Raw genomic sequence first — 17,409 nt, forward strand, 5'->3', positions numbered from 1 at the left:
ATCTCCCGCCTGCCCGGCATCGTTGTGGGGACCCAGAGGGACCTGCAGGACCCGTAGGACACCAGCCCCACTGGTGAGCACTACCTCCCCCTGCACCACCTCCCCGCCCCGCTGCCCCCGCTCAGCCCCGTCCCCATTTTGGGACACGTGGGCGACGGCAACTTCCACTGCATCCTCGTCTTGCAGCCCCAGGACACAGACACCCAGGCACCGCGGGTGTTTCTAGGTAAATCTTTATGCTGCTGTGGGACCGGGGGGGGGCTGAGTTGGGGTGGGGGCTGCGACTCCGTGGCTCCGGGAACCGTCGGAAGCTTCCCCAGTGTTCAGAAGGCACCAATGTCAGTTTGCGTTTCGGTTACAGCTGGTAGGGCAGCAAAACCCGAGACAGGAAAATGCAAAGGCTCGAGCCCCTCCCGCCCCCAGCCCACCCGTCGCCCCTTCTCCAGCCATTCAGGACCCTATTTACACCCCCAGCCAGGTGCTGGTGCGCAGGGCACGGCCCGACATCTCCCTCACGCTGCTCCCCGGCCTGGGCCGTCTCCACCGCAACGGGCGATTGCCACACCGCTACAGGTGCTGGCTGACGTGCCCCGATGGAGACCACGGCCACAGCATCGCCCCAAAGCGCCCTGCACAGCCCCCTCTGCCAGCCCCATCTCGAGTCAAGCAAAGGGCTGAGGGCAGCAGCGAGGGACCGGGCACGAAGCCGCCTCCCGGCACCACGGGCATGGCTCTGACACCAATCTCAAGAGGAAGAGGAGGAAGGGGGATGATGGCCACAGCCCCTCGGCCCTGGATGAGCGGATCCCCGGGCCCCCAGTGCGTGGTAGTGTCTATGTACAGGTCCATTTCCATCGGGCAGGGGGCTCGTGTTGAGGGGACGGCGTGAGGGAGCAGCAGCCCGGGGCCATCACATGGCCGCCAGCTGGCCCAGCACCATCCTGAACTGCTGCGTGCTGTTGGCGAGGTCCTTGACGCGCTCCACCATGTCCTTAGAGGCCGCGGGAGAGGGGTAGTGGAGCGCGGCCGCCTTGGTGGTGACCACGATCTCCTTGAGCATCTCGCAGAGGAGGTTGCTGTAGTGCGTCACCTTGTGCCGGACGTCCTGGGCCTTGGCCTGGCGGGACAGCGTGTCGCCGATGAAGACGAGCTTGTGGGCGCTGAGGATGATGAACTTGCTGTGGGCCACGAAGATCTTGGGGGGCTGGTTGGTGCTGACGGCGGTGAAGAAGGCGTCGACGGCGTTGGTGAGCGTGGTGAGGTTGGCCTCGCACTGCTCCAGGTAGAAGAGGAGGAGCTGGCGGTCGGCGGCACACAGCGCGCCGCCGCCCCGCGCCGGGCCGTAGTGCTGGGGGGGGCTCCAGTTGGACAGGTCGTTGTCGATGGGGCGCGTCACCTCCTGCTCCAGCCGCTCAAACTGCTTCAGCTGCGGAGAGGACGGGCGTGAGGACGGGGCAGGGCGGCCACCGAGCCCCGAGGTGACGGCTGTGCCCCAGGGGGATGCTGCCACATGGATGGTGACAGCCCCAGGAAGAGGATGGCCACGCCAGGCTCCTCTCCGGCATCAGACAGGCCAGATGCTGCCACACAGAGCCATGGGAGAGGCTCACTGTCCCCACTCGAGGCTGTGGGGACAAGGGGAGCAGGAGCCAAACCCCGCTGCCCTCCCCATAGCAGGGTCCCCGGTGAGCCGTGCCCAGAGGTGCCCGCCTGCCCATCCCGTCCCCGTTACCTGCTGGTGCTCCAGCTGGTCCTTGCTCTGCCGGATGATGTTGCCTTTCTCCAGCAGCTCCTTCTGGGTCTTCTCAAACTCCTCCTTGCCCTGAAGGGGAGGAAGGAGCATGAGAATGGGGCAAACCGCCGGCCTCACCAGGAACGAGCCCCCCACCCGGCACTGGGATGCCCCCAGTTCCCACAGCAGGAGGGTGAAAATAAGACCGGGGTGGCTGTGCACGGCCAGAATTGCCACCACAGCCACAGAAGGGCTACCCCAGACCCCACACCAACACGTTGTGAGCCAAAACCCCCCTGTGGGTGGCACCACAGCGCCTCGCACCACCAGGCGCCCCCTTCCCGTGCCCACCTGGAGGTGGACGTAGTCGTAATCCTCCATCCAGCCGCTCTCGTTGTTCTCGTAGGGGCCGTCGGGCGACTCCTGTGCCAGCAGCTTGGGCGGGGAGGGCAGGGGCCGCGACTGGATGCTGCTGGCCTTGTCGGAGGGGTGCGCGGGCCCGTGCCCGTTGCCCTCCGGCGCCTGCTTTGTCCGTTTGAAGAGGAGGGAGGCATTGCCGTGCAGGAAGGAGGCCAGCTGCTTGGTATCGTCGGGCACGCCGCGCGAGTACATGACGAAGAGCTCCAGGTCGTCCGTGCCCGGCTTGCCACCCACCAAAGCGTTCGGAGCCCAGTGGCACGCGTCCAGCGCCTGGCTGTGCCTCCCCAGGGCCTGGTACACCTCCTCCATCTTCTGCAGCTGCTTGCTGAGCTTGGCGTAGAGGGAGCGGTCCGAGGCCTGGGCGGCGTTGCCCACCGCCCCCCGGGCGAACTCCAGCAGGTCCCGGAGGGCCGCCTGGACGCCCTCCGCCGCCCCACGGATGCTGGCAGCGTTGGCCTCCATGTGCTCAGCGCTGCGCCAGTTGGCGCTGATGAAGGACATGAGGTAGGAGACGGCGCCGCCGATGCCGTGCTGGAGCTTGGCCAGCATCTCCATGGCAGCGTCCAAGTCCAGGGAGAACTCCTTGCCGGCCCCTTTGGCCGGCTCCTTCACAGGCACCACGTCCAGCGAGGAGGTGGAGATGTTGCTGCGGGTGCTGCCCGTGCTGGAGGCCGAGAGCCGCTTGCCGTCAGCCGCCTTGGCCTCGCGGTCCACCTGCGGCGGCACGTCGTAGATGTACTCGCCCTCCGTGTCCACCGAGCCCTTGCTGGGGGCGTGCAGGTCCCGGGGCACATCGTACACCTCCTGGGAGGGGAAGGACGACAGCTTCTTGAGGCTGGGGGGCACGTCGTAGATCTCGTGGGAGAGCGAGGGCTCGGGGGCGCATTTCCCGGCCGCTGGCGGCACGTCGTAGACGTCCTCGGGCAGGTAGGGCTCCTGCTGCGTGAGGACGAGGGGGTGGCGGGTCGGGTCGAAAGCTTTCTGCTTGGCGAAGGCGGGGGGCACGTCATAGGTCTCCTCCCGCACGGGGCCATCGGGCACGTCCTTGCTGACGGAGGGCGGCACGTCGTAGACCTGCAAGGGCACCAACGGGCACCGTCGGCTGCGCTCAGGCGTGTGCGTGCCGGCAGCGCCGCGCGCGTGGGAGGGAGGCAGAGCCCGGCACTCGCCCGAGGGTCTCACTGCGCCCTGCTGCACGTAGGCACCGGCTCCAGACGTGCCAGCAGCACGGGGAAGGATGGGTGCACGACACAGCCCCGCGGTACCCCCGGCCTCGCGCGTCCCCTTTGGTGCCAAAGCTTTCCCCGCCGCACTTACGGTTTGGTGCAGGTTCTTCTCCACGCTGGGGGGCACGTCGTAGATTTCTTGCCCCGGGTCCTGCCCGTTGGGACCCTTGACTGCCATCGGGGGGGTGTCGTAGACCTGCAGTGGGACAGAACGGCGTGTGAGGAACACCCAATTCCTCCCTGGGGAGGACAGAGGCAGCCCCAAAGCCCACCCAGCCGGGGATCCCCGGGTGTGATTTCCCCGCGTTGTACCGGAGCGTCTCCTCCAGTTCCTGCCCCGCCACCCCCACGAGGAGACCCACCTCCTGGCTGACCTGGCTGGGGAGCCCGCCGCGGACGGGCGGCACGTCGTAGATCTCCTGGGAGCCCGAGGAGTGGAGGTGGCGGGGAAAATCGTATTCATCCTGCTCCCCCTTGGGCGAGTCGTAGACGTACACCTGCCCCACGCGGCTGGGCAGCAGGACCTAGGAGAGGGAGAAAGGGCCGAGTTTGGAGCGTCCCCTTGCTCCTGCATCCCCCACCCTCCATAATCCTGAGCCCGTTTGGGTGCTGGGTGAGGAGCTCGGCGGAGCCCATCTGGCACTGGGTGCCCACGGGAGGGCGCTCCCCGGCCAGGCGTGCCGCTGTCACCACCAGGCTCTGCGGTGACGCCGGGGGGACGGAGATGAGATCACCAGTTATTTATAGCAGCGAGCCTCGGCTAGAGACAAAGCCCAGCCGGCACGGCCGCGGTGTGCAAATGGCAACGGTGACCCGGAGATTAATTCGGGCACCGAGCCGCGGGCCGGGATCTGCCAACGCCCGGAGGGTTCGGTGCCCGCTGCGCCACCGTGTCGCGGTGGCACCACGGTCTTCCTGGCACGAAGCGGCCAGGGGAGCTTTCAGGATGCCCCACGCAACGGGGTGAGAAGCCGGTGCCCTGTCCGTGAGTCACGGGGCTTGGCAGCCCTGCTACACCGGCTGAGTCAGGGCTGCCTTCCTGGAAACCACGCTCCGGCACGGCCGAAAGCGCCTCGCTGCCCTCCCCGGGAGAAGGAGCGTCCTGGCACGGCCGCGAGGCGCTGGCACCGGGTGTTCCCAGGAGGGAGGACACATCTCGGCAGCACCGCAGGTACCGCGGGTACCTCCCTGCGCTGGATGCGGCACCGGGAGGGGCTTCGCCAAGCAGCGCTTTGGTCATCCCACCATCTCCGTGGACGTGCCCTAAATAATGCCCACACCAAGGGGCCAGCGGGACCTGCGAGCCGTGCCAGGAACCCACACCACGCAGGGCATCCCAGCCCCAGTGAGCACCCCCGGTGTACCCACTCCTGTCACCGGCACAGGGAACAATGCCCACGCTTCCACAAGGTCCAAGAGATGGCACCGGGCAGATAAACCTGACCATGGGGCCCAGCAGCCCTGGTGTCCACCAGCCACCACAGAGCACAGTGCAAACAGACCCCAAACAACCCCCGACCCCCACCCAAGGCAGCATCCAGACCCCCAATCCTACCTTTCCCGAGGGCTTGTGCCCTTCCCAGCTCCTGCTGTCCAAAGATGGGGGCACCTGGTAGATGTCTTGAGCCTGGCCCACCGAGGGAGGGACCTGGTATATATCCTGGGGGGGGCTGGCAGAGCCCACGGGGTACGCGTCCGCCGCTTGGCTCAGGGACGGGGGCACCTGGTAGATCTCCTGCCCGGGGCTGGGGAAGGCGTGGGGCGGCGTCTGCTTCGGGTAGGCGGGCGGCTGCTTAGCCGGGGCCGGGGGAAACTGTCCGGTGGGCGCCGAGCCCGGGTAGAGGCCCTGCTGTCCCTTGCTGGGGACCGGCATCAGGTAGACATTGTCCCCTTGGGGCGCGTAGGCAGGGTGCATGGGGGTGTACTGCGAGGCGGGCGACAGCGGGACATAGCCCCCTTGGTGGTGGTAAGGCAGGGCGGGCTGCGGCACCGGGGGCTGCGGCGCTGCCTGTCCTTGCCCCGTGCCGGCCGCTTGCTGCTGCTGCTGCTGCTGCTGCTGCTGCTGCTGCTGCTTCTTGTCGTACATGCCCACCAGGATCTTGAGGCGGTTCCCCGGCACGATGCCCTGCCGGCCGTGGAGGGAGCAGAGCCACCAGCCGTCCAGCCCCTGCGTGTTGCGCTCCAGCACCGTCATGATGTCGCCCTTGCGGAAGGAGAGCTCGTCCGGGGACTCGGCCACATTGTCGTACAGCGCCTTGGCCAGCACGTTCTGCAAGACAGCCCCGCGCCGGGGGGGTGAGCCGGCACCGCCGCCACCAGAGGAAGGCAGGTCGGGAGTCATCCCGGGATCTCAAAGCCTCCCTGGCTCCTCCACCGCCTCTTCTGCACCCCCACCCTTGGGTGCTTGGCACCCGAGCACCCAACGCGCAGCGGGGACCGAACCCCGAGGCTCTCCCGCGTCCCCCCTCGTCCGCTCGCCCTCCTCCAGCCGCCGCTTCCTCCCCACTCCAGTTCAACCCATCCTTCCCGGAGGTGGTGCTAGGAAGGGGCCGAACCCTTTCGCGTCCTGGTTTCGGGGACCTCCTCTGCCTTTCCCTCCCCTTCCCGCCGGGGAGGAAGTGCCAGGGCCGTGACTCAGCCAGGGCCGGAGAATTCCCCACCGGCTGCCGAGCGAGTGGAGGGCACGCGAGCACCGCAACCCCCCGGGACGTGCACCCGGGGCTTGTCCCTTGTTGGGACCCGGTGGCCGTGGTGCTGGCCGGCCCCATGGCAGATGTTGGGGGTGCCACGAGCGTGGCGCGGGCGCACCTGCGGAGCTGGCGGCAGGGCTCGGGGGCTCCTTGCCACGGCCTCCTTGGGGAAAAGCGAGGCTGAGGACAGAGCAGGGGGCTTCTTGGCCACCAGCACGCGGCGTCGAGCCCGCTTAGGGCTACGGGAACCGGGGCACGGGGTGGGGAGAGCCACCGCAGCCAGCCCCGTGGCACCGCCGCCTGCCCGCGCCCCGTCCGAGGCTGTGCCCAAGAGCGAGGCCGCCCCATCTCCTGGGGCACCCCCGGGACGTGTCCCCGGGGGCATCAAGCACCAGCTCCACCACCGCCATCCCTTCCCCACGGGGGCCGAGCAACCCCCTCCGGTGCCCCAAAATCCCCCCCCACCACCCAAACCGCGCAACCGGGGGCAGGGCCGGGGGGGCTGCGCCGTGCCCCCACTCCCCCCCACCACCTCCCCAGCGCCCCAAACCCAGCAGGGGCAGGGGGAGAAGGGCCGTGCTGCCCCCGCTCTCACCAGGTAGTTCATCTTCCCCGCTCCCCGCGGCGCTGCGGCGGCACAAAGCGGCGGGGACGGGGCCGGCGGCGCGGCCCGAGCGCGGAGCAGCGGCGGCGGCGGCCGCCCGGGACCGGGACCGGGGCCGGGGCCGGGGCCGGGGCCGAAGCCGGGGCCGGGGCCGGGGCCGGGGCCGGGGCCTGTGTGCGGAGGGCGGGCGGGCGGCGCTGCGGCGGTGGTGGCGGCGGCGGCCCCGCCGGAGGGATCATTCCAGCGCCCTGCCAGCAGCGGCCCCGCCGGCCCCGCTCCGCCCATGGGCTGCGCCCGCACCGGCGGGAGGCGGCGCTCGGGCGGGAGGGAGCGAGCGGGGGAGCGGCAGCCAAGGGGGACCGGGAACGGGGTCGCCGCTTGGGGTTGGGGCTCCCCCGGTGGGGTTTGGGTGCCCTCCTTGGGTTTTGGACGCCCCCGTTGCGTTTGGGCTCCCCCGTTGCGTTTGGGCTCCCCGTTGCTTTTTGGACGCCCCCCTTGGGTTTTGGACGCCCCCCTTGGGTTTTGGACGCCCCCATAGGGTTTTGGGCTCCCCGCTCGTTTTTGGATGTCCCTGTTGGGTTTTGGACGCCCCAATAGGGTTTTGGGATCCCCCATTGGGTTTTGGACGCCCCCATTGCGTTTGGGCTCCCCGTTGGGTTTTGGACGCCCCCCTTGGGTTTTGGGCTCCCCCATTGGGTTTTGGATGCCCTCAATGGGTTTTGGACACCCCTGTTGTGTTTGGGCTCCCCGTTGGGTTTTGGACGCCCCCCTTGGGTTTTGGGCTCCCCGTTGGGTTTGGGTTTTGGGGTCAGGCTGTGAGGGGCCAGCTCGAGGCGCATGGAGCGTGTGTTGGCCGCTGTTGGCTTCTCCCACCCACATCCCATCCTGAGGCCATCCCAGCTGGAGGCCTCGGTGCGATAACCCCGCTGAAGGCAGTGGCGGGGGCTGCGGTCGAGCCCGCAGACCACAGCCGGAGGTCGGCAGCTTCCTCCCAGCGGGGCCGGCAGCTCGCGGCGCTCGGCGTCCCCAGGCAGCGTCTCCCTGAAGCTGAGCCTGCCTGCAGAAGGCACCGAGGGGTGGTGAGCGCCCTGCCCTGCCGGGATGCTCGGTGTCACCCTCGGGGACACGCTGCCCGGCCCGCAGTGGCCCCATCCCAGCCAGTGCCCGGAGCAGGATGCTCGCGGCGCAGCACGGGCGCTTAAAAGCAAGCAGGAATTTTTAATTTCCCCTCCCTGTGGCAACGCTCTGATCAAAGCGGGCCCGTGCCGGTGTTTGATCCCGGCCATTTTTGTTGCTTCGGAGCCAAAATCGCTGCTTGCATCTGAGGAGCGCCCCGAGCTGGCAAAGGCTCCTGCAAGCCCCGTGCCTCCACCGGGGAAGCACCCGGGGGGCCACAGGCACGGGCAGGTTCCCTTCTGCTTCTCCCACCTCAAAGAAAATGAAATGCTAAAAGGAAAGCTGAAAAATGCAGAGTTCTGGGGGCCCTGGGGTTGCGCGGAGCTGCTGCGGCTCATCCCGCGCTGCCGGCGGTGGGTTTTGGCAAGGGGCAGAGCTGCACCAGCACCGTGCCTGGCCTGGGGGGGTATTTAACCTCCCCCCGCCCCGCTCAGCACCCCAAATCCATGTCCTGCAGCTGGGGGACGTCGGCCCCAAACAGAGCGACCGGGGGCACGTGGCTTTGGTGCAGCCCACCCCAGCAGGCACCTGAACACAGGGCCGGGCATTTCGGGAGGGGGGATGCTGCGTCGCCCCAGTGACAGTTGCTATGGAAAAAGCTCAGCGGTGAAATTTCCAACATTTTCACATGGCCGTCGTCATTTCTGGGAGTCCCCCGCATCCGGAGGGGCAGGCACAGTGGCTCCACGCGGAGCAAGCTGCCGCGGTGCCCGCAGGGTCTTCCTGCTTTTCCCTCTGGGTCCTGGCTTGGGAAGGCGTTGGAAGACCCCAAATCTTGGTGTCACCTGCATGGGGCCAAGAAGAGCAGGGCCAGGCCAGGGGGGTGTTTTGGAGAGCTCAGCCTCTACCCAAGCCGGGGCACGGCTCCAGGCGACCAGGACATTGGGGAAAGGTGGCACTGGGACGCTCGTGGGGCTCGTGGAGCCGTCCCCAGCGGGACCAGAGGCATTTGGTCGCCTGCACGCGGCTCCGTCCTTCGGAAAGCTGCCTCCTGGAGCAGCAATAGGATTACACGGGACTGAGTCTCCTAGCAATGAACGGATAAATAAATCCTATAAGGCAGTAGGGGATTTATTAGACTTCAATATTGGGGAAATAATGAGGGCATTTCTCTTGGCTTGTAGTATCACGGGACCCAACAGGATCACAACAAGGGTTTATCCCCGTGCCTTTCCGTGGCGTTGGGCAGGTTTTCAGCCGCGGGGACGAGAGGCAGAGCCCTTTTCATGAGGTTAAACCCAGCCCTGCTCCTTCCCAACAGGGCTGAGACCCCAGGATGGCGTTGGGGACCAAAACGGCAGAGCTGGCAGCTTTTCCCAGGGGGGAGGGGAGAAAAGCCATTTTCCTGTTCCTCTGCAGCCCACGGTGGCGATGCGGAGCCGGGATGGACCCCGTAACAGGGCGCTGGGGCAGGCGCACACAATCGCTGCCTTGTTCGGGGCCGAGAGCACAAGGGGCCCGTTCAGGCGGCCGGGGCTGGGGGCCGGGCAGCGCTGGTTGCCCCCCGTGCCCAAACGCAGGGCCCGGCCCGCGGAGGATGCAGCGGCCGCGCGGAAATTCAGCAGGAGCGTGGGCTGGGGGGCTCCGGGCTCCGCTCGGGGCCGTGCACCGGGGCCGGCCCCTTTGTGGGGAGGCGGGCGATGGAAATAGCGAGCGGAATGGTTTTGTGTTGGCTTTTTGGTTTTTTTTTTTTTTTTTTTCTTCCTAAGCAGCCGAGCTGTGTTTTCTGGAGCCCTGTAAATCACTCCTCGTCTTCAGGAAAGAGAGGCGAGGAATACATGACCCAAGCGAGGAAAAACGCAGGACGCTCGGGAGCGCTGGCAGAGGAAACCAGAAATGAGCCCTGGGCTGGAGCTGCCCCCTCCAAACTGTCCCCAGGGAGCAGAGGGGCTGGGACAGCCGGCACCTGGGCAGGGACAGCGCGGGGACAGCTCGGGGACGGCTCGGGGACAGCTCAGGGACGGGTCATGGAGGCAGCGGCACGCGGAGACGCAGCCCGGCGCAGTGGGGAGCCGTCAGCCCGCTGGCTTCCAGCAGGTCAGGTTGCTTCCAAGATCTCAAAAACATCCACGTTCGCTCAGCCGAAGGGAAGCGAGCAGAGAAAATGGAGCGTTATGGGGCTGGCAGGAACCAGGGAGCCCTGGGGTTCCCAAATCACCAGCGTGCCAATGGGGGGGACTGGTGTCAGCCCCCATCGGTGCCGGGGAGCCTGCAGGGAGCTGTCTGGGGGCAGGCGGTGGGATGGGGAGGATTTCTGCTCAACCTGGGAGTTTACACACCTGCCTGCCATGGGACTGGGCTGGGCTAGGTGCCTCTGGTCTTCTTTAGGGGCTCCAAAGTCCCCCTGCTCCATGCCCATGCAATATCCCCTGCGGCCATAAGGCTCACTGGCGCAAGGGCTGGCCATGCTGCAGGGAGGCTGCTCCGGGCCCCAAAATGCTCATGGCCATGGTGGCTGCCGCTCCTGGGACAGAAATTGTCCTGCAGCACCATCGGGGGGGATCCCCACGGGGATTTGGGGCACCCTGAGTGTGTCCCAGTCTCACCGTCCGCTCGCAAAGCTCCCTCCTGCTGTTACTGTGACCAGTTTGGGAGCGTCGGGGAGATGCGAGCGTTTCCCAGCCCCTTTGTTTTGTTTTTGTCAAATCTCAGGCTCGGTGGAAGCAGCTCGGTAACAGCTTATCCTGCGTGTAACACGGCGCCAAGGGCTGCGGCTCCCCCGAGCACGTGGTGTTTTGTTCCCGTCCATCCCTCCCCGCGTCCCCGGCGCGAGGGCTGACTCAGCAGCCGCCACGTGAGCCCCGAGCTGAGCCCAGGCTCGGAGCCGCGGCACGGGGCCAAGCGCGCCAGCGGCGAGGCCGGGACTGGTGCCGTGCTCTGCCTGGCGCAGGGACAGCACAGGAGGAGGCCGGGGCTGCCCCTGCCCAGGGAAAGGCTGCGAGGATGAGCACGGCCCCGGCCCGGGGAGCTGCTGGCCGCAGGAGGGATGGCTGAGGTGACGGCACTTGCTGGCCTCCAGCTCCTCACCCCACGCCCAAGTTCTGCCCTCCCAGGGAGCTTTCCCCGTGGATATCGCTGCCTTTGGCGGGTTTCCTTGCTCCTGCAGCACTGCCACGGCCGGGCTGTGCTGGCCCCAGTTGTGGATTTGATCCCAGAGCCCCGAGCCTCCTGCCCAGAGCCACGGCTGTGACTACGAGGCTGCTACGGAGGCAGGCAGCGAGCAGGGCCACAGTTGCACACCCATATCCATGACCCTGACTTTCTTTGCCTGATGCAAACCGAGCCAGGCTGCGAGCACACGAGAGCATCGGGATGGAATACTTTATTCATGTGAACAGATCCTGGCCCGTCCTGCCTGCTGCAGCTGCTCCCATCTCCTCGACGGAGCGAACAAGGGAGGATTTCTTCCTCGGCTTGCTTAAAAAGCCCCAGCACCATCAGACCCCACAGACAAGTACAGACAGTTTGGCTTTGTCTGGGCGAGAGCGCAGAGGGGCAGGGAAGGCTGCGGGGCTGGCAGAGCGGGGAGAAGGGCTGCAGCCCCGAATCCCAGGGCTCGCACACACACGGCAGCCACGAAGCCTTTCCTGCAGCTCCTCTCTCACCACAAACGTCGGCCGAGCCGCAACCTGGCTTTATCCTCCTGCCCCTGGCTCCAGCAGCGTCCCAGGGGTGGCAAAGGATCGGTGCCACGGGGTCGCTTCTGTCACCTGCCGGGCGATTGACCCCTCGAAGCGCCCCCTGCCCACTGACAAAGACCCTCCCCAAACATTACAGTAAAAGGAAAAACCTGCCGGGACCTACAGGCTTGGGTAGAGAACGGTTCCCGTGCCCCGTGGTCAGGTGGGGGCCGGCAGCCCCCCAGCTGGGGCACGGAAGCCAGCGGGACCCCACAGCCGTCCCTGGCCCCTCAGGGCTTCATCCTGCTCAGCCTGATGTCGCGCTCGATCTCGAACTGCCTGTGATCCACGCGCTCCAGGAACGCTTTCCTCTCGATGTACCTGCGGGGAAGAGAGAGGCAGAGATGCTGTAAGCAGCGCCCGCAGCCTGGCACCGAGGGGACCCCAGGGGACGGGCAGAAAAGGATGCTGAAACGGCTCCGTGGCTGGAGAGGTGCCCCCACCACCACCTCGGGACTCACAGCAGTATGGGGTGAAGGGTCCTGGGGTGAAGCCCAGGGGTACCCCATGCTCCTGGGCTCTTTTTGTGACGGAGAAATGACCTTCACAGCCAACCTGAAGCTTTGGGGCAGCTCCTCAGCAGGAGAGAGCTCTGCTGCTGCCCCTGGCCTCCAGGTGATCCTGTAAAGCGTCCCCCAAACCCACTGATAGCAGCACAGCCACGTGCAAGCAGGGAACAGGCTCGGGAAGCATTAGGGCCACGAAGAGCATCACCCAGCAAGCCTGCTGCAGCTGAGAGCAGCCCCAAACTCGCCTCGCCCTCGCAGCCAGGCACCTAAACGCCGCAGGGAGGGAAGCGAGCACGCCTGCGCCCCCGCCAAGCACCTTGCCGCTCATTAATGCTGCGCAGCCGAATTTGAATGCACTTTGCTGCAAACCCTTGCCACGGCTAGCCCGGGGCTGTGCTGCTAATTAACCTACAGAGGGAGCGAAATTGCAATTCAGAACGGGGGCTGTAATTGAATCATCACAATTGTTTTGCATTTGTTCCACAGCGGCGAGCGCCGGGCTGTCACGACAAGGTCATTACGCCTGGCACCGGGCACGGCACGAGCTGCTGCCTCTGGCTTCTCCCCGCCGGCCACCGCAGCGCTGGCGCTGGTGGCACCAAGCCCCTGCCTGAGCCAAGAGCCAGAGGAGAGCTCCGCATCACCACAGCCCGTGGTTAATTAATCCAAATGCGCCGCAGAGGCTGATTGTCCCCGCTTCGGTCCCCGGCAGCATCTCCTCCTGCTCTGTGCTGACAGAAATGGGTCAGCCCAGTGCTGCCAGCCTGTGGGGCCTGGCTCGGTGTGACGGGGACAGCGTGCTGGCCTCGGGGGGGCTCTTCCTGGCCACCTGCCCCTGGCAGGGTGAGGGGACCGTGCGCTGAGACCTCCGCCCCGCGCTGGCTCAGGAAAGGCAGGCAGGGGAGTGTCACTTCCCGTTGTCCCCGCGAGCGCGGAGGTGACCCATGCCTGGGGACAGGAGAGGCCAGGGGAAGGAAATCGGGGGGGTCCTGTTGTACACGACAATGTCACGGGGCTTCAGGGGGCGGTTTTCCTCCCCCTCCTCAGCTCAGCACCCACCACAAGCATGGCAAGCGAGGGCCAAGCCCCCCTGGCCCTTTGCTTGTCCCAGCCCCAGTGAGGAGGCAGCCTCGTGGATGGCCCCGCACCGCCCCGGGGCAGCGACACGGCTCACAGAGCAGGAGCACCTGGAGCAGCGACAGCAGCCTGGGGGTGTTTTCTGTCCCCTGCCAGGCTCCATCCATCCCCCGTTGGGTCCTGCCTGCGCCCAGAGCGGGGTGCTCCCCCGCCGGGGCTGCCCTACAAAGGTGGCCCAGTTTGGAGGCTGCTTTGCAGTCCCAGCTAGGGAAGACATCGCAGAGGCAGATCAGCAGCACAGGCCAGCTGCCTCCCCTCCTGGCTTCGGTCCTTCCTTGGAAAACCAGGGATCTGGCACAAGGATCCTGCTGCAGGGGAAGAAGAGATTCGGGCCGGGTGATATGAGGGGTGGGAAGGCAGAGAGAGGGCAGGGTTGAAAGGTGACTAACCACTCCTTGCGGTTTTGATAGATGTGTAAATGATTGCCCCGCTGAAGGGCGAGCAGAGGCGTCCCAGCCTGCCTTAAAGGAGCAGAGGGAGCTCCGGGAGGGACAGCAGGCTGCTGGAGGAGGGCCTGAGAGCAGCAGGTGCCCTGCCCGCACCACCTGCCCCGCCGGCACCTCCGAGCAGGAGCGCAGCGAGCTGTCCTGCTCATGTTTTGGGGGTAGAGAAGCAGCACCAAATGTTCACACAGGCCCCCAGGCCTGCTCGGAGAGCTGGCTCCAGATTGTGAAAGGCACTCTGGGGGAGAAGCAGCGCGTTCCTGCAGCGGGACGGAGACAGTCGGGCTCTTTGTGGTGGCTCTGCCCTGAGCAGCCAAGGGCCAGAGCCAGGATCACGCTTGGCAGCGTGGGCAGGGCAGATCCAAGGGCGGAGGGGCACTGTGGGAGGGTGCGGGACTGAACTGAGTGATAAAGCACCTCTCTGAAACACAAAATCAGGTCCGGTGGAATGCAGAAGCTCTGAGATTTTCCTGCAGACAGACTGGAAGAAGAGCTCATAATCCAAATCCATTTTATGAGCCGCCCGCTACGGCGCTTACATTTTCCCAGAGCTTAGCAAAGCGCCTGCGGTGTGCGCGCCGCTTGTGATCGCGTTATCCTTCCCTGCAGCACGTTATTAGCTTTCTGGTTTATTTACAGCAGCGCCATTTACTTTTACGACCCCTCCATTAGCTTCGTCGGGGTGAACATTGCTCAGCGCCCCGGCTTTGCGCACGCCTTTACGCAGGAGGACGGCGCGCAGCCGCAGCCGCAGCACGTCATTTGCAGAAGAGAACAAAAAAAAAACCCCATACCTCCCAACCTGAGGCTTTTTTTTTTAAATAAAAAACAAAAAAACAGGGCAAAGGCAGCTGTGTTTCCTCCTGGGAGTGCTGCACTAGGCTGGTTCACGCCGCATGGGTCCCGCTAGCAGGAGATAAAGCACAGCCAGGCTCTGCGTCAGCCGGGCTTCGAGTCACGAGGCTGTGAGCAAAGCGAGAGGTGTGCCCACACCTGCTGCAGGCTTCACCCGACCTCCTGCAGCGCCTAAAGCAGCTGTAGGTATCCCTAGAATGGATTCCCAAGAAACCCCGTGGGTTTCCTAGACTCTGCAGCACACGATGGGGTTCCTGCATCCATAGGGAAACGCTGGGCTGGGATTAAACCCCTCTTACCCGTCCTTCCCTCGGTTATGGATCGCCAGCTCCTCCACGATGCCTTCCTCCTCCTTGAAGTTCTCCCAGTCCAGCTTAGACTTCTCCAGCGTGCTCATCTTCTGCTTTTTGGAGCCGATCTTCCCCAGGAGGCTGCTCATGCCGCTCGGCCTCTTCACCCTGAGGGAGAGGAGGAGGCGAACGTTACCTAAATGCGGGGACACAACAATTAATGGTGGAGCTGAGAAACGTCACGGGGGAGAGGTGGCCTCGGTGAGGCGAGCCACGGCCACCGAGCAGATGGCCACCAGCTCCAGGCAGCAAGGTCACACTCCCTGCGGATCCTGCCCGCTGCCTGGGAGCGGCGGAGTTCATTACACGCATGCTTTTTGGTGAAAGGGCTTTTTCATGTGTCTCCTGAAGAGAACAGAGAGCTTTCAGGCCAAGGGAGATCATTAAACCATCCCATTTGACCCCTCGCACGCACCAGGCCAAGCCGTCGCACCGAGCACCTCGGTGCTGAGCCCAGCTCTTTGTCCTCGGGTCGAGGCGCCGGCTGCTGGCCGGGATCCAGCCTCAGTGCGTCACCAGCGCTGAGAGCACGTCGAGGAATTAACCATTTCCTCAGTACTTTCTGAGCGAGCTTCATCTCACCCAGCTCCACCTTCTGGGCACTGCATTTATCCGAAACCCCAAAGCCCCTCGGTGCCCAGGCAGCCCCCACAGCGCAGTGAAGGTGCACCTGCATTTTCTTGAACTTCTCATTGGACAGAGGGGGCTCTTTATGCCTCTCACTGTGATGCATTTTGTCCCAGCCCCTCTATCATTTCTAGGGATTTGTCCCCCTGCTTAACCACAGAAGGGTTGGAAGGACCTCAAAACCCACCTTCGCCTTTCACCTCCTTCTTCTTAGAAGCCCCAAATCCCACCCCTGCGTGCCAGGGCCCCCGAATCTCAGCTTTCAGCTGGGAAAGGCACACAGAGGGACTCGGGGTCAGCGGGTCGCCGCCCGGGGAAGACAATTCTCAAAGCTCGGAACCAGCAAAACAAACTCGCCTTAACCCCTTCCCCAAGCGGCCGGGGAGAGGGGGGCAAACAGCATCCCGTGGAACTCCTTGTTTGCACACATTCCAGAGATAACTCCGCGTCTGCGAGGCCCTTGCCTCTGCGAAAAGCCGGGGAGGAAATGATTCTCGTTCCAGGGAGCCGGGGGAATGCGGGGAGGGGGCCCCAGGAGGGCGGCCAGGTGAGCGGCAGCCTGCTCGCCGTCGGAGCTCTCCAGGCCAGCCGGCCTCGGGATGGCCTCCAGAGCTGCTGTCGGGTCCTTAGCAGGGTTTGTGCTTCCGTCACTCACGAGGTTCCGAAGAAAAATAATTGCAGGGTTTGTATGGAATGAAATCAAAGAAAGTGGCATCTTTGTAAGGCTCGGCTGGGAGATTTGCAGCATGGGAACACCTGGCCATGGTCACTTGGGGTTGCAGCTTCCCGATGTAGGCGTATTTTGGGTACAAGTCCCCAAATTAAGGGCATCTGGACAAGCTCCGTATCTGCGGGACAGAGGAGTGGACGTGTCCTAGGGCCTGGCCCTCTTATTTCTTCCAGCCCTAGGGCAACATGCCATGCAGGCAGGACGATCTTCTGTCCTTTATCCACCTCTTCGAGATGTCCGCACCGTGATCATGCAATAAAATCTTCATCCTCGCTCGCTCCTCAGCCCTCCCTGACTTTGCAGGACACGACGGCTCCGAGGCTCCTTATCTGAGGTCGCAACGGGGAGAAAAATGCTGCAGGGCACCCCTGGAACCGTGCACGAGAGACAAACAGGGCTGCAGGCCCTTGCACAACCACCCAGCCTCCCATCAGATGAGCGCGCAGGTTGTGAGGGAGGGGGAGGAGAGGAGATAGGGCAAACGAGAAGGCGAAACCAAACAAAATATTGGGCAAGAAGCGTGCCCCGTGGCGTTCCCTGCTGCCTGGGAGGCGGTGTTTGTGCTGAGCGGGGTCACCGTGCCGCCCGGGGCCAGGAGCGGGCAGACACGGGGGATGTTTGAGGAGAATCCGAAGGATGGAGGAGAAAATTCTGCCGGGCTGGCTCCAATCAGGGTCAGTGATCCAGGCTGATAGTTAGTGCGGTGTTGAGCACAGAGCATGGGATGGCTGAGGTTGGAGGGGACCTCAGCCTCGACGAGGACCTCAAAGGAAGCAGGAGAAGCACCACAGCGTGCGCGGCAGCCAGGGCGTGATGCGGGAGCTGCTGGGTAGCCTCGGGTTTTAGCTTGAAGATGTCCTGAGACAGAGCCAGAGCAGTGCGACCTCTGATCCCACTCACAGATCACTGCGAGGGTGAGGAACCGCGGGCTGCTGTCCCTGGATGCCTCTGGGTGGGTGGGAGCCTTCCAGCCGCTTGGTGGCTGCACTGCAGACCCTACAAAAGCACCTGGGAGCCACAGCAAGGTTTCTGCGGGGTGTTTGAGGCACAGGGCGACGAGCAGGCTCCGAGGCAAGCTCCCACACGCCGAGGCCGATGCCTTTTCTGCCGCTCCTCGGGCTGTCAGCGGGGAAGAGCCGAGCTGGGACCGAGGCCAAGCGGGCAGGCTGGGCTGCAGCACGCTGCCCTGTATGGCCTGGGACACGCTGCAGGCTGCTGCCTTCCCCAAAC

The 17,409-nt window shown here is 65.0% G+C and overlaps 2 protein-coding genes across 3 annotated transcripts in view; both read right to left on the reverse strand.

Moving 5' to 3' along the window:
* Positions 1–228: 228 nt before the first annotated feature.
* BCAR1 (BCAR1 scaffold protein, Cas family member) lies at positions 229–6,937 on the reverse strand. Of its 2 annotated transcripts, none has more exons than XM_084294963.1 (7): positions 6,664–6,937; positions 4,934–5,647; positions 3,741–3,902; positions 3,470–3,574; positions 2,084–3,226; positions 1,733–1,822; positions 229–1,426 (listed from the first exon to the last, which is right to left on the reverse strand). In XM_084294963.1, exons 1-7 carry the CDS (start codon positions 6,673–6,675, stop codon positions 911–913), a joined length of 2,742 nt encoding a protein of 913 aa, XP_084151089.1. In that variant the 5' UTR covers positions 6,676–6,937; the 3' UTR covers positions 229–910. The 2 variants fall into 2 exon arrangements, with proteins under 2 accessions (XP_084151089.1, XP_084151088.1); XM_084294962.1 differs by having other exon boundaries at positions 3,753–3,902; positions 6,664–6,810.
* A 4,133-nt stretch (positions 6,938–11,070) lies between these two features.
* The window catches only part of CFDP1 (craniofacial development protein 1), a 49,706-nt gene continuing 43,367 nt past the window's right edge, over positions 11,071–17,409 (reverse strand). Inside the window, exons 6-7 of the mRNA XM_084294912.1 lie at positions 14,772–14,930; positions 11,071–11,849 (exon numbers count right to left, since the gene is read on the reverse strand). Of these exons, the coding sequence (XP_084151038.1) occupies positions 11,759–11,849; positions 14,772–14,930 (250 nt within the window). The 3' untranslated portion in view covers positions 11,071–11,758. The remainder of the gene's footprint in view (positions 11,850–14,771; positions 14,931–17,409) is intronic.

This window comes from Netta rufina (genome assembly GCF_964035555.1).
Source record: "Netta rufina genome assembly, chromosome: 13".
NCBI lineage: Eukaryota > Metazoa > Chordata > Aves > Anseriformes > Anatidae > Netta > Netta rufina.